Source organism: Rhinatrema bivittatum, chromosome 12, assembly GCF_901001135.1.
Source record: "Rhinatrema bivittatum chromosome 12, aRhiBiv1.1, whole genome shotgun sequence".
NCBI classification, from domain to species: Eukaryota; Metazoa; Chordata; class Amphibia; order Gymnophiona; family Rhinatrematidae; genus Rhinatrema; species Rhinatrema bivittatum.
In genome coordinates this window covers 4,021,686-4,037,455 of record NC_042626.1, presented here as the reverse complement: position 1 = coordinate 4,037,455, position 15,770 = coordinate 4,021,686, and the positions used below count along the sequence as shown (strand labels likewise).

The 15,770-nt window shown below is 46.9% G+C and overlaps 1 protein-coding gene across 1 annotated transcript in view; it reads right to left on the bottom strand.

Moving 5' to 3' along the window:
• Positions 1-15,770, bottom strand: part of TMCC2 (transmembrane and coiled-coil domain family 2) — a 46,124-nt gene that overhangs the window by 28,518 nt on the left and 1,836 nt on the right. Inside the window, exon 2 of the mRNA XM_029573862.1 lies at positions 8,905-9,420. Coding sequence (XP_029429722.1) covers positions 8,905-9,420 — 516 coding nt within the window. The remainder of the gene's footprint in view (positions 1-8,904; positions 9,421-15,770) is intronic.

Sequence of the window (15,770 nt, the reverse complement as noted above, 5' to 3'; positions counted from 1 at the left end):
CCTAACATTCTGTTTGCTTTTTTGATTGCTGCAGCACACTGAGCTGACGATTTCAATGTGTTATCCACTAGGATGCCTAGATCTCTTTCCTGGGTGGTAGCACCTAATATGGAACCTAACATTGTGTAACTACAGCAAGGGTTATTTTTCCCTATATGCATCACCTTGCACTTGTCCACATTAAATTTCATCTGCCATTTGGATACCCAATCTTCCAGTCTCACAAGGTCTTCCTGCAATTTTTCACAATCTGCTTGTGATTTAACTACTCTGAATAATTTTGTATCATCCACAAATTTGATAACCTCACTCGTCGTATTCCTTTCCAGATCATTTATATATATATTGAAAAGCACCGGTCCAAGTACAGATCCCTGAGGCACTCCTTCAGTACCCTAGGATGCATACCATCTGGTCCAGGTGATTTGCTATTCTTTAGTTTGTCAATCTGGCCTACTACATCTTCCAGGTTCACAGTGATTTGGTTCAGTTCATCTGACTCATCACCTCTGAAAACCATCTCCGGAACTGGTATCTCCCCAACATCCTCATTAGTAAACACAGAAGCAAAGAATTCATTTAGTCTTTCTGTAATGGCCTTATCTTCCCTAAGAGCCCCTTTAACCCCTCTGTCATCTAATGGTCCAACCGACTCCCTCACAGGTTTCTTGCTTCGGATATATTTTAAAAAGTTTTTATTATGAGCTTTTGCCCCTATTCATTTCAAATTCTCTCTTCACCTGTCTTATCAATGTTTTATACTTAACTTGACAATGCTTATGCTTTTTCCTGTTTTCTTCAAATGGATCCTTCTTCCAATATTTGAAGGATTTTTTTTTGGCTAAAATAGCCTCTTTCACCTCACCTTTTAACCATGCCGGTAATCGTTTTGCCTTCCTTCCACCTTTCTTAATGAGCAGAATACATATGGACTGCACCTCTAGGATTGTATTTTTAAACAATGTCCAAGCCTGTTCAACACTTTTAACCTTTGCAGCTGCCCCTTTCAGTTTTTTTCTATTTTCCTTATTTTATCAGAACTTCCCTTTTGAAAGTTTAGTGTTAGAGCTGCAGATGTACTTATTGTCTCCCTTCCAGTTATTAGTTTAAATGTGATCATGTTATGATCACTGTTGCCAAGTGGGCCCCACCACTGTTACCTCTCTCACCAAATCCTGCGTTCCACTAAGAATTAAATCTAAAATAGCTCCCTCTCTTGTTGGTTCCTGAACCAATTGCTCCATGAAGCAATCATTTATTACATCCATGAACTTTATGTCTCTAGCAAGTCCTGATGTTACATTTACCCAGTCAATATTGGGGTAATTGAAATCTGACCCAAAAACACCACAGAGCAGAGATACTGCACTTCAATAATATCCAAACACAAGAGTGCAGAGAGAAGTTAGTCCAAACCACAAGGGAATTCAAAAAGCTCTAAGGAGCATAAAGTTTTTATTCTTTTTTCATGCGGCAACTCCACTGACTTGCAATTACACCACAGTTTAGACCGCGTCCCCCGACACGGTCCCGTGTTTCGCCAAGGGCTGCATCGGGGGGGGGAGCAACACAACTTTCAAAGGCACTGTAAATAAACATACAAGGGTTAGGACATGTGTTGCTCCCCCCCCCGATGCAGCCCTTGGCGAAACACGGGACCGTGTCGGGGGACGCGGTCTAAACTGTGGTGTGATTGCAAGTCAGTGGAGTTGCCGCATGAAAAAAGAATAAAAACTTTATGCTCCTTAGAGCTTTTTGAATTCCCTTGTGGTTTGGACTAACTTCTCTCTGCACTCTTGTGGTTGGTAATTGAAATCTCCCATTATTATTGCACTGCCAAATTGGTTTGCTTCCCTGATTTCTCTTAGCATTTCATCATCTGTCTGACCATTTTGTCCAGGTGGATGGTAGTATACTCCTATCACTATACTCTTACCCAACACACATGGGATTTCTACCCATATAGATTCTACTGAGCATTTAGTCTCTTGTATGATCTTTATCCTGTTGGACTATATACCGAAGCCAGATGGGAATATAAGGTTCTGTGTTGACTTTAAAAAGATCAATGAGGGCTCAAAACTCGATGTGTACCCTAACGCCATGAGTGGATGAACTGATTGAGCATCTGGGATCAGCCCACTTCATCTCTACCTTGGATCTTACAAAAGGCTATTGGCAGGAACCTCTCACACCAGTGGCAAAGGAGAAGGCTGCATTCTCAACGGCAGTGGGAACCTTTCAGTTTACCATCCTCCATGGTGTTTCCATGCTTGGTCAACCGCCTGCTTCACCTACATCATGGGTATGCAGCAGCCTACTTGAATGACATTGTGATGTACATCCCAGATTGGAAGACACATCTAAGCTAACTCCAGACTATGCTAACCAGTCTGAGGAAAGTAGAACTAATGGTTAACCCCAAGAAGTGCTTGCTGGGAGGGCAAGAATTCCAATTTCTTGGCTACACCCTGGGGAAGGGCAAGGTCCATCCACAGAAGCAGAAGATCGAGGCGATCACCCAGGTACTGGTCCTGCAAACAGAAGCGAAAGTGAGAGTGTTCCTAGGCCTTACAGGATACTTCAGAAGGTTTACCCCCAATTTCTTGGAGAAGGCAGAACCTATCACAAGGATGTTGTTGAAAACAGCACCAGAGAAGGTCCAGTGATCAGCTGAGGCAGGGAAGGTCTTCAGGGCTCTAAAAGAGGTTTTATTCTCTGAACCGGCCCTGATAAGCCCGGACTTCACTGAACCCTTCACGGTGCAGATCGATGCCTCAGACGAAGGCTTGGGTCCTCGTCCAACAGAAGAATGGTCAAGAACATCCTGTGGCATACATTAGCCGGAAGCTGATGCCAAGAGAAAGACGTTACTCAACAGTTGAGAAAGAGGCCTTGGCAGTCAAGTGGGCCTTGAATACTGTGTACAATTCTGGTCGTCGCATCTCAAAAAAGATATAGTTACGATGGAGAAGGTACAGAGAAGAGCAACCAAAATGATAAAGGGGATGGAACAGCTCCCCTATGAGGAAAGGCTGAAGAGGTTAGGACTCTTCAGCTTGGAGAAGAGACGACTGAGATGGGATATGATAGAGGTCTTTAAGATCATGAGAGGTCTTGAACGGGTAGATGTGAATCGGTTATTTACACTTTCGAATAATAGAAAGACTAGGGGGCACTCCAAGAAGTTAGCAAGTAGCACATTTAAGACTAATCGGAGAAAATTCTGCAGGCTCATAGAACCTGAAGCCCTGGCACCAGATGTTTTTACTGACATGAAATTATTCTTATGAACTTGCCATTTTCTGTTGTTTTTCTTTTCTTTTTTTTTTTTTGCTCTTAGTAAATTTACAGACAATTGGCAATCTTGGTTGGCTGCCTTCCAGCCCAACGGGAGCTGGCCCCAGGCCTCTGCACTGCAGTCCTGATGTAGGAGGTATCGCCCACCCCTCACTCCTCTCCCTGTGCTTCTGGCATCCAGAAACATATCTGATGGATTCAAACAATGACTCTAGAACAAAATAGCTTCCAAACATTAGAGAAGCAGAAGTGCACCGTCCCCTGCCTGCCAGCGCCTGCCTGTGTCCTGGGAGCCTACCTTGCAGGGGTAAGGATGCACCAAATTCTCATCGGAGCTGGGGCCTTTCTAGCGCCTGCCAGGGGAGGATTATTTCTAATGCCCCGAGGGCCTTAGTGCCTGAGAGGAAAGTGCAGCCAAAGACCAGGGCCGTGCACAGATTGTTTTCTCTGTTTCGTCTATGTTTCATTTCATTTTGCCTTTTGTTTGTTTGTTTAATTTCTTTAAAACAAAAAAAACTGAACAAACAAAATAAAAAAAAAAATGAAGAAAAAATAAAAGCGAAGAGAGACAAGACTGTCCCCGTTAAGGGGGAGCTCACTCCTGGGCCTTCCCCCAGTTCTAACTATATTTTCCTTTTTCTTCACTGCTGCAGTGGAGAAAGGTGGAGGAGTGGCAGTGAAATTTTAAAATTAAACATATGAAAACAAAATTTACTTCATTTTTCTTTTGCTGCCTTTTAGAAACACGAAATGTGAAATTTTTGTTAAAATGTCCTGTTTCATTTCAAATGAGTGCAGTTCCCCAGCAAATGTCTCTGGTGCGTCTTCCTGCTGGATATCAGGGAAAGGCTCTGAGGGAGGTTTCTAACTGCTGTCCCGATATTTAAGGCACTGTTCTGAAAAAACCCCAAACAAACGCTGCCTTTGGCGGCAGAAAATACTACGCATGGGGAGATCTAACTGCCGTCCAGTGCGGGCTGCAACCTGGACTACAAATCCCAGGAGTCAGTGGGGCAGCCCTGGGAAGGGGCGATGGGCCCAGCTCCTGTGCTATTAGCGAGGACTGCCCTAGCTGCACAGCCCTCGGCCTTTCCTGGCAGGTCAGACTTGTCATGGGATGCTCGTCTCTTCACAGCCTCTGGAGGTAGCTCCCCAGGGCTGCCAGCCCTCCTGTACTGGGTGAAGGCCAGCGTGGCCACCCAAGACGCTATCTGTGAACATCTGTACATCCGAGAGAGGGCTCAGTCCTACCCAACCTCCATTAATCTTAGTAAAACCTGCAGCAGGGTCCCCGGGGAGTGAAGGCCACCTTTACCTTCTCCTGCCTCTCCTTAGCAACTCTGTCACCTGATGGTTATTTCGGCTTGGGTGGGTCCAGTTAGAGCGTGGGAGGTATTTCTCGGTTCTCCGGTTTGGCTGTAGTGGGAATGGGAATTGACATTTTCTGTGTTTGCATTGTATTTACGCTGTAATGAAACTGCTGACCCCCTTCCCCATCCAGCGGTTCACGTTTAGTGCTCTGACATCACTTTGTGGTCCTGGTTGGGTGGACAGGCAATAATACTAATAATATTCTCTGTAAGCTGGCAGGACACTGTCCCAGCAGAACCAGGAAAGAGCAGATCAGTGCAAACGCTCCCACTGTATTCCCTGCATTCCAGGGCTCAGGTCACGCAGCACCAACCTCCCCACCTTCCCAGGAATCTGGCCCTGTCTCCCGGGAGGATCCACACCCAGGCATGGAGCTGAGAAATGAACGGAGCCGGATCCGGCTGCAGGTAACCTTTCATCCAATAGCAAAAGGGCTGTGCTCACATCTCCTTTCCCAGATTCAGACACAGGAATTCATTAACACTCATGTGAGTCCTGGATGGCAGGTTCAGCTGCCCCGTCACCATTGTCTTAACTCTACCACTCCAGTGGGGCTGCGCCTCAGCGGAGAAATCAGCACCAGCAGCGCACAGCGGTCAAGCAATCCTGTCCACTGCTGTCATCCCCACAGCAGAAGCAGCCCCCACATCTGTCAGCCCAGGGGACCAGAGCCATGCTGACAGGGACCCACATCTGCCAATGCACCTCACTCCTGCCCTGCAGCACCCCCTGCTATTCCAGTACTGAGACCCTCACACACAGCTCTGCCAATGCACTTCACTCCTGCCCTGCAGCACCCCCTGCTATTCCAGTACTGAGACCCTCACACACAGCTCTGCCAATGCACCTCACTCCTGCCCTGCAGCACCCCCTGCTATTCCAGTACTGAGACCCTCACACACAGGTCTGCCAATGCTCCTCATTCCTGTCCTGTCTGTGTTTCTAGTACTGGGTCTCATAAGAAGTGAATTTACCCTTGGGGGGTGGGGGTGGTGGTGAGGGGGCCATCATTATTCACTGGTGCTGTCTGTTCTGCACATAGCACTCCTCAGTATCTCCTCCGTGTGCTCACCTCCTTCAGTCCTCTCCGAATCTAGCTCTGCACAGTAAAGAATGACAGAAGGGGAAGAGGAGGAAGAGGAGGAAGAGGGACGCGTAGGAGGGAGCTGTGATTCCTATTCTAAGACACGACGGAGATTAGTCCTCAGCAGGCACAGTGTTGCTTCCCCAGGCAGTCAGGAGCCTTTTGCAAAGCATTTGCTTCAAGCTGTCCTGGCGCATTAGAAACTTGTGTTTTCTAGTAATACAGTCAGCCAGCGTCTACAACACATAAAATCATTATATGATACTCCATTAGCTGGCTGATTTTTTAAATTTAATTTCTCAAACAAAATAAGTGAACAGGGCTTTAGAAAGCTCCATCTGCTTAGTTTCTGCTCTTGATCAAGATCCAGCAGCGCCAGTCCACTACCCTGGGTGCATCATGTGAACAATACAACATAGACAGCTGCAGTGAGACCTCAGGGAGGCCAGAGCAGCACAGAGATACCCAGAGTATACATACAGCACAGACAGCTGCAGCGAGACCTCAGGGAGGCCAGAGCAGCACAGAGATACCCAGAGTATACATACAGCACAGACAGCTGCAGCGAGACCTCAGGGAGGCCAGAGCAGCACAGAGATACCCAGAGTATACATACAGCACAGACAGCTGCAGCGAGACCTCAGGGAGGAGACAGCAGTAAAGAGACATCCAGAATATGCATACAGCACAGACAACTGCAGCGAGACCTCAGGGAGGCCAGAGCAGCACAGAGATACCCAGAGTATACATACAGCACAGACAGCTGCAGTGAGACCTCAGGGAGGAGACAGCAGTAAAGAGACATCCAGAATATGCATACTGCACAGACAGCTGCAGCGAGACCTCAGGGAGGAGATAGCAGTAAAGAGACATCCAGAATATGCATACAGCACAGACAGCTGCAGCGAGATCTCAAGGAGACAGCAGCACAGAGACACCCAGAGTATACATACAGCACAGACAGCTGCAGCGAGACCTCAGGGAGGCCAGAGCAGCACAGAGATACCCAGAGTATACATACAGCACAGACAGCTGCAGCGAGACCTCAGGGAGGCCAGAGCAGCACAGAGATATCCAGAGTATACATACAGCACAGACAGCTGCAGCGAGACCTCAGGGAGGCCAGAGCAGCACAGAGATACCCAGAGTATACATACAGCACAGACAGCTGCAGCGAGACCTCAGGGAGGCCAGAGCAGCACAGAGATACCCAGAGTATACATACAGCACAGACAGTTGCAGTGAGACCTCAGGGAGGCCAGAGCAGCAAAGAGACACCCAGAGTATACATACAGCACAGACAGCTGCAGCGAGACCTCAGGGAGGAAAGAGCAGCACAGAGATACCCAGAGGATACATACAGCACAGACAGCTTCAGCGAGACCTCAGAGAGGAAAGAGCAGCACAGAGACACCCAGAGTATACATACAGCACAGACAACTGCAGCGAGACCTCAGAGAGGAAAGAGCAGCACAGAGATACCCAGAGTATACATACAGCACAGACAGCTACAGCGAGACCTCAGGGAGGCCAGAGCAGCACAGAGATACCCAGAGTATACATACAGCACAGACAGCTGCAGCGAGACCTCAGGGAGGCCAGAGCAGCAAAGAGATACCCAGAGTATACATACAGCACAGACAACTGCAGCGAGACCTCAGGGAGGAAAGAGCAGCACAGAGACACCCAGAGTATACATACAGCACAGACAACTGCAGCGAGACCTCAGGGAGGAAAGAGCAGCACAGAGACACCCAGAGTATACATACAGCACAGACAGCTGCAGAGAGACCTCAGGTAGGAAAGAGCAGCACAGAGACACCCAGAGTATACATACAGCACAGACAGCTGCAGCGAGACCTCAGGGAGGAAAGAGCAGCATAGAGACACCCAGAGTATACATACAGCACAGACAACTGCAGCGAGACCTCAGGGAGGCCAGAGCAGCACAGAGACACCCAGAGTATACATACAGCACAGACAGCTGCAGCGAGACCTCAGGGAGGAAAGAGCAGCACAGAGATACCCAGAGGATACATACAGCACAGACAGCTTCAGCGAGACCTCAGAGAGGAAAGAGCAGCACAGAGACACCCAGAGTATACATACAGCACAGACAACTGCAGCGAGACCTCAGAGAGGAAAGAGCAGCACAGAGATACCCAGAGTATACATACAGCACAGACAGCTGCAGCGAGACCTCAGGGAGGAAAGAGCAGCACAGAGATACCCAAAGTATACATACAGCACAGACAACTGCAGCGAGACCTTAGGGAGGAAAGAGCAGCACAGAGATACCCAGCGTATACATACAGCACAGACAACTGCAGCGAGACCTCAGGGAGGAAAGAGCAGCACAGAGACACCCAGAGTATACATACAGCACAGACAGCTGCAGCGAGACCTCAGGGAGGCCAGAGCAGTACCTTGAGATGCCAAGTATATGCAAATAAAACAGTCAACTGTGGAGAGGGCAGTAGCTCCTAAGGATGCATACAGCACAGACAGCTGCAAAGGGGGCATCAGGACCCTGAGATGCATACAGCACAGTCAGATGCAAAGAGATCAGCAGCACCCCAGAAAATGCATACAGCACAGACAGCTACAGAGGGGGCAGCAGCACTTCAGAATGCGCATACAGCACAGCCAGCTGTGGAGAAGCAGCAGCATCCTGAGACGCATACAGCACAGACGACCATGGAGGGGCAGCAGCACCCTGAGATGCAGACAGCAGAGGCAGCTAGGACTGTGCATTAATTTTTAAACAAAATGAAAAACGTGATGACACACCCTGAATTTAATTATAAAAAAACAAAACAAAACTCACCCTTCCCACAACTCAGAATTTTGTGGAGGGGAGGAGGTTTGTTCACTTTTGTTTTATAAAGTCAATGAAAAAAACCAAAGAGAGCCGGCAAAACATTAGAAATAAAACACAAAGCCTTCCCCTCTCAGAGGTATCTTAGCCCTTTTTGGGGTCTGTGCAAACTTGCCAAGTAAAAAGGGGCAGGGTGATTGCCCCGTGACTTCTGCCCTGCTGGATCCTGCCCCTTTCTGCTTGGAGCGAGGAGAGGGGCAGCAAGGCCCTTTGCCTGCTGACCGCTCCGGGCTGTCCTGCACCCCTGCCTTCGCTCGCATCACCTCCTTACCTTGTCCAGGCTTCTCTCGGGTTCGTCTGGCAGCAGATAGGTGGCTGCGCTCTCCCCAGTCAGGGCACTGCTGTCTGTGGTGGAGGAAGACCGCGGCCTGCCCTGGTGCTGGTGCAGGATGGCTGTGAGGCTGCTGTCCTGGGGGGCCCTTCGCAGCAGGTGGGGGCTGCTGCTCCTCTGGGGTTCAGAGGGCCCGCTCTTACTCCTCCGGCTGCTGCTGCTGCTGCCCCTCTTGATGGAGGGACGGGAGCGGATCTGCTGGAGCACCCTGTTGAAGGCCGTGGGCCGGGCGGGCAGGTCGTGCAAGGACACGGCATAAGACACCCGGTGCATTTCTGGAGAGCGCTCCTTCTCATCCGGCGAGTCCCGGTCTGACATCCCCGGGTGCTGCTGCTGCTGCTGCTGCCACGTGTCCTGAGGGCTCTGCTGCTCCCGTTCTCGGGACCGCCGGCGGCTGTGGAAGAGGTGCTTCAGACCATGGCCGAACATAGAGCCCTCTGAGAGCTGCTGAATTTTCTTTTAGCGAGGAAAAAGATTGAAAAAGAGAATATTAAGCAATGCGTGCCACTGAAGGCCAGGCAGCAGTTGCATGCGAGTTACAGAGTGCAGGCCATTCAGAGAGGACCAGCAGGGAAGAGCTAAGAACTTCATAATCTGAAAGTTCTGTACCTCCCGCATGAAACGTGGCACCACAAACCTTCAAACAGGCTTCCTTAATGCTGGATAGGGCAGGAGAATGAAGTTTTTACATAGTGTACCTGTGTATAAAAGCCAGCATAGTGCTAGCTTTCTTTCTGACAGCACTACACTGCTGACTCGCATTCTCCTTCCCATCACTGCCACTCAGGCCATAGTCTGTATTTATGCATTTGGAGGACGATGATGGTGCTAATTCAACCCCCTTTTAGTGCCTACGGGCAATACTCAAACAGGCCAATGCAATACCCTGCGCTGTCCACAGCGCTCGGCTCAGCACACAATTGGACGCACGTCCATAACCCCCTATGCAAAACGGCGGTTAAGCGCGTCCAAGTGAGCGCATAGGTAACAGCACTCATGACGTAAATTCATGTTGATGTGACTATTACCTATTTCCCCCCGATTAAAAAAAAAATGTGCACTGTCAAGTACATTTACCCTGCAAAAATAAAAACCTGCCTGGAGCAGGAGGCCAAACAAATTACAGAAAAATACTGCTTTTCTGTTCCTCTGACTTAATATTGTTGCGATATTAAGTTGTAGGAACTGAAATAGGAGAATTAAAAAAAGAAATAAAAGTGGGCCAGCGGTCAGGTTAGGACAAGGGACGCTCAGTTAACGAGCATGCACTTTCCTAAAATTCAGCGTCCCTTGTCCTAACCTGGGTGCCCACTGCCGAGGAGGTACCAGGGGTGCACAGTGTCCCCCTAGCGCCTCCTTTTTACCACAGCATCCCATTTAAATATTAAATTGGGCACCCCGGAGAGGTGGACCGGCTCGTGTTACAGGAGCGGGCACGCAATCACGAGCGCCCGTTAAATGCGCGCCGATATTGCATTGGCCTGAAAGGGATTTATCTGACTAAAGAGGAATTCACTCAAGCAGATTGTCCTGCTTAAAAAGACAACTCTTTCAGAGAAGTGAAAGGTTCGCGCACTTTGTATGTGTGGCTTCCCTTCCAAAATTACCTTCAAGGTCTGCAGCTACTTTACGGCTATGGGAAATTATTCTCTTGACTATTTCTACCTAATTTAAGAACACAAGAAGTGCCAGGCTGGGTCGGAGCAAGGTCCATAAAGTCCAGCGTCCTGCCTCTGACAGTGGCCAGTCCGGATCATTATTTAGTACCCAACAGATCCCATAAAGTAGATCTAATGCCTGTTACTCACTCCCAGGGATAGCGATGGCTTTCCCCAAGACTACCTGGCTAATATCTGGTTATGGACTTTTCCTTCAGGAACTTATCCAATCCTCTTTTGAACCTAGGGTTGCCAATCGGCTGCAGATTATTAGGACAGGTTGATCCAGTCCTGGTTTTACCCCATTGCATGCTGGGACTAATTCTGATTTACCTATTGCATTCCCTCAAGACTATAAGTATCTGCGTGCAGGAGAGTAAAATCAGGATTGGATCAACCTATCCTGAAAATCTGGAGCTGGTTGGCAACCCCACCATGTTATTTGCCTTCACTACGTCCTCCAGCAACAGATTCCATAGCTTAGTGAAAAAATAGTTCCTGTGATTTATTTTAAATTTGCTGGTTGTTAATATCCCGGAGTGTCTTTTATTTACTGGTTCCATCCCACTCATGATTTTATACATTTCTATTATGTCCCCTCTCAATCATTTCTTTTCCAAGCCCTAACCTATGTAGCATCCATTCCTTTCCAAATAATTCCTAACCTTCTGTTTGTTTTTTGACTGCCTCTGCACACTGAGCTGAGAATTGCAAGCTATAATTCATAAAGATTTCAAGCTCCTTTTCCTGGGTGGTGACTCCCAATACACAACCCAGCATCGGGCACCTGTACTTGGGATTATGTTTTCCTATGTGCATCACTTTCACTTGTCCACATTAAATTTTAGCTGCCGTTCAGTTGCCCAATCTTCTAGGCTTACAAGGTCCTTCTGCAGATCCTCACAATCTGCTGCTGTTTTAATAAAAGATAATAACATAGTAAATGTCAGCAGAAAAACCCCAAGCGGTCCATCCAGTCTGCCCAGCAAGTTTTTATTATTATTATTATTATTATTATTATTTATTTAAGCATAGTAACTACTGCTCCATGTAGGATACCCCTGTGCCCTCTGTTATGAGAATAATTTTGCATCATCTGCAAAAATCTGAACATCCCCACTCATTGTTCCAGATCATTGATGAATCTGTTAAACAGCACAGGTCTCAGTACCGATCCCTGGGGCACTCCACTTATGACCTCTCTCCATTTGGAAACCTGACCATTCAGTCTCACCTTCTGTTTCCGGCCTTTTAACCAGGACACTGCCTCCTGTCCCACGAGTTTGTAATGTCCTGAGGAGTCTCTCCTGGGGGACTTTGTCACATGCCTTCTGAAAACCCAAATATACATCTTTATCTCGTGCTTTTTTACTCCTTAAAAGGGTCTACTAGCTTGGTAAGGCAAGACTTCCCTTTACTAAACCATGTTTAAGGATTGCTAGTAACAAGTTTGTAATTTCACGTTTAATGAAGCTGGGGTGAATTCGTGGGATCCTGCTGATTTGTTACTCTTTAGTTTGTCCTTTTGATTTATTACATCCTGCAGTGTGATAATGATTTGCTTTAGTTGTTCCAAATCATCACCCAGGCAATTTAGTTTTATTCCAGTTCCTCTTCCTGCCCTAAGGTGATAGTTTTCATTCTTCCGGTTGTTACTTTCTCTTTCTGTGCTGATATTTACGGCCTGTGCCATTGTTTGGCAATGCTCTGTAGGCAGATTATTCCTGTTGTCTACAAAGATAGCAGAAAGGGCTGCAGTGCCCAGAGCACTTACTGTATCTGTATAAGGAAGGCACTGTACTGTGTTTCTAAGTCTGGCAGGGCAGGACTGAGGTGTACTGTCACTGCTGTGCTACAGAAACCCTTGTAATCAGGACAAGCACCCAGAATGGAAAATAAAATGATCATGGGGGAAAACCTATTGATGACAATGTTAGGGTGAAATTATCCTGCACTGGTAACAGAGGATTTAAGAAACATTGTAGAGGAATGTATGAACATCAAATAGCTTTGCAACTGTCTTTGGTGACATTTGCATTCACATTTTTATAATAAACAAGGGTTATTTTTTATTTAAACAGTTATAAACCATTCTCCAGGTACAAATTAAAAGACTACTCAAAGCAATGTACAACTGCAAAAATTACAATACAATATGACAAACAAAATAAACCACACCAAGCAAGAAGATAACCGGAATGGTTCAGGTTGATCTAAGCTGTAAAGTGCTCCTTTCTACATCAGGAAGAAGACTGAACGTCAGTGTGTCCTTATGTCATTACCTCGCTCTTTTAGGATTGGTCTCCTCCCTGCATTGTTCTCACTTCAGTCTACAGCCCCCAGTGGACAAATTCCACATTCACTAGTCCATTCTTACTTCTATCAGCCCCTGCACCCTCCCCTCTAAAAATGCAGCATCCCAAATCCAGTTCTCAAGAACAGCTCTGGCCTTCAGAGTTAAGCAAAGTAACCTTCGTTTTTCACCTACATATGCAAATATATCTTATGAATATTCATTGTGAATGTACTGGGAAGCAGGTTTGCTGGGGGTTCTCTGTTCTTGCATTTGCATGCTCATTTCCATCCTGGGAACGGCGACACAGTCAGCTGTAAAAGGCTTGCTTGGATCTCTTCTGTAAGCTTTAATTTCCTGTTGACTTCTGTGTTACATTAGCTCAAAAAAAGACGAGAACACAGCGTATCGCAAGCATCTGCTCAGAGCAAGCACCCTCTTCTGGGAACCGGAGGAGGACAGAAGACAGACAGGAAAGTGCAGCTACTCCCTGGCTCCCCTCCACACACACCCAGCAGGACTTAAAGTTTCTTCTATTTCTGGCATCTCTATGGCAACAGCAACACCGTGCTGGATAATAAGGGGAAACCCACAAATTCTTATGTCAGACGAATGTGTAGAACTACACATCTTTTTCCTATTGACTGTTCCCCAACCCTTGCTGGGTCTTGGAAGGAGGGGGAGGATCCTTGGACAAACCTTTGCCCACTGAATGTCATTTATGTAAATCCTTCTTAACCTTCATCTGACCACGCACAGGCCCAGGCTTCCTGAGCACCCGCTCCCCCCCCCCCCCCCCCCACATCCGCCTTAATCCCTGATGGTCTAAAACGAGTCCCTAATTCTTAGCTGGAGAGAAGGACCTTGTTTTACTTTCTGAGAAGTATCAATCCTTTCTCTAAATATAATTCTTCCTTCCCCCACCTATGCCCATGAAATCCTACTTTTAATAAGATAGGCAAGGCTGAATCCAATCACTACGCCTTCACCCAAGGAGTTCCCCAAGGTTCCTCCCTCTCATCCACCTTATTCAATATTTACCCTCACCCCCCTCTGCCAGCTCCTATCTGACCTGGGCCTCAAATTCTACCTTTATGCCGACGACGTCCAAATCATCAAACCCATTCATGAATCTATCTCTAAAATTCTGGGAGAAATGCCTTGCTTCCATTAATATCCTTCTCACAAATCTCCACCTTGCCTTAAACACCACCAAGTCAGAACTGCTCTTCATATCCCAACACCAAAGCCCCAGACCTGCCCTTACAAATGACCCGGCATTTAGCTCCATCTCCGCTCAGCACTATGTACGAGACCTTGGTGTCCTGACTGACCAGCAACTGAACCTAAAACAATACATCAATGCAATTCTCAAGGAAGGCTTCTTCAAGCTTAAAGTCATGAAAAAACTAAAACCCTTACTCCATACCCATGATTTCCGCACCGTCATTCAGGCCACCCTCTCATCCAAAATGGACTACTGCAACTCCCTACTCCTAGGTCTCCCCTATTCCACCTTAAAACCGCTTCAAATGCTCCAGAATGTGGTAGTGAGGACCATCACAAATGCCCGCAAATCTGATCACATCACCCCCATTCTGAAAGACCTTCATTGGCTCCTCTATAAAACCCTCACTATTGTGCACAAATCCATCTACGGACACAACTCCAACTGGTGGGATGAGTCTCACACTCTCAGACCACCCCACCAGAGCAAACAATATAGGAACCCTCCATATCCCATCCCTCAAGAAGGCTCACCTCACCTCCACGAGGGACCGAGCCTTCTCCATTGCTGGTCCCACCCGCTGGAACTCACTACCAACAAACCTCCGACTTGAGCCCTGGACCGTCAAATTCAAAAATAAATTAAAGAGCTGGCTATTCAAACAGGCTTACCCAGATTACATCCCCCTTACCCTTCAACCTCTCGATGCAGCAGTACCTGAGCTGAACCCATATATAGGCTTGTATAAAGTTATGTTCTCACTGTTTACCTGTCATCTTTCTTGTTTGCCTTTTCTGGCTAATTTCTCTTCATTGTTCTATGTAGCCCCATCCCCTGTACCTGTTTGATGTAATTTCCACCTCAGTTCTGATGTAAAACAGGTATGATGTATCTACTAATACCGGCATAAAAATAAACAAACAAATAAATAAATTAAATAAATAAATAAATAAATAAATAAATAAATAAAGCACATAAAGTATTAAATAGATAAATAAATAAATATCCTTGTTCAGGACAAATGAATGAGTGCAATGCAGAAGACGATGTCACCAACTGAGCATCAGGTTGGTCCCTTTTTTGGGGTGGGTTAGATAGGGATTCTAAATGAGGAGAGGACAAACGTACAGGAGGTTAACATATTAACATAGTAATGATGGCAGAAAAAGACCAAAATGGTCCATCAAGTCTGCCCAGCAAGCTTCCCAAGGTAGTAACTGCCGCTCCGTGCAGGTTACCCCCAAGCCTTTTTATTTACTCCCATCCTCGAGCCTTTAGGGATCCACAGTGTTTATCCCATGCCCTTTTGAAATCCTTCACAGTTTTGGTCTTCACCACCTCCTCCGGAAGGGCATTCCCGGCATCCGCCACCCTCTCCATGAAGAAATATTTCCTGACATTGGTTCTAAGTCTTCCTCCCTGGAGTTTCAAATCATGACCCCTAGTTCTACTAAATTGTTTCCAATGGAAAAGGTTTGTTGACCATGGATCATTAAAACTTTTCAGGTATCTGAAGGTCTGTATCATATCCCCCCTGCCCCTCCTCCAGGGTGTACATATTCAGATCCTTCAGCCTCTGATACTTAACCTTCAGTCTATCTGTAACATTTAAAATAACAGCTGACAA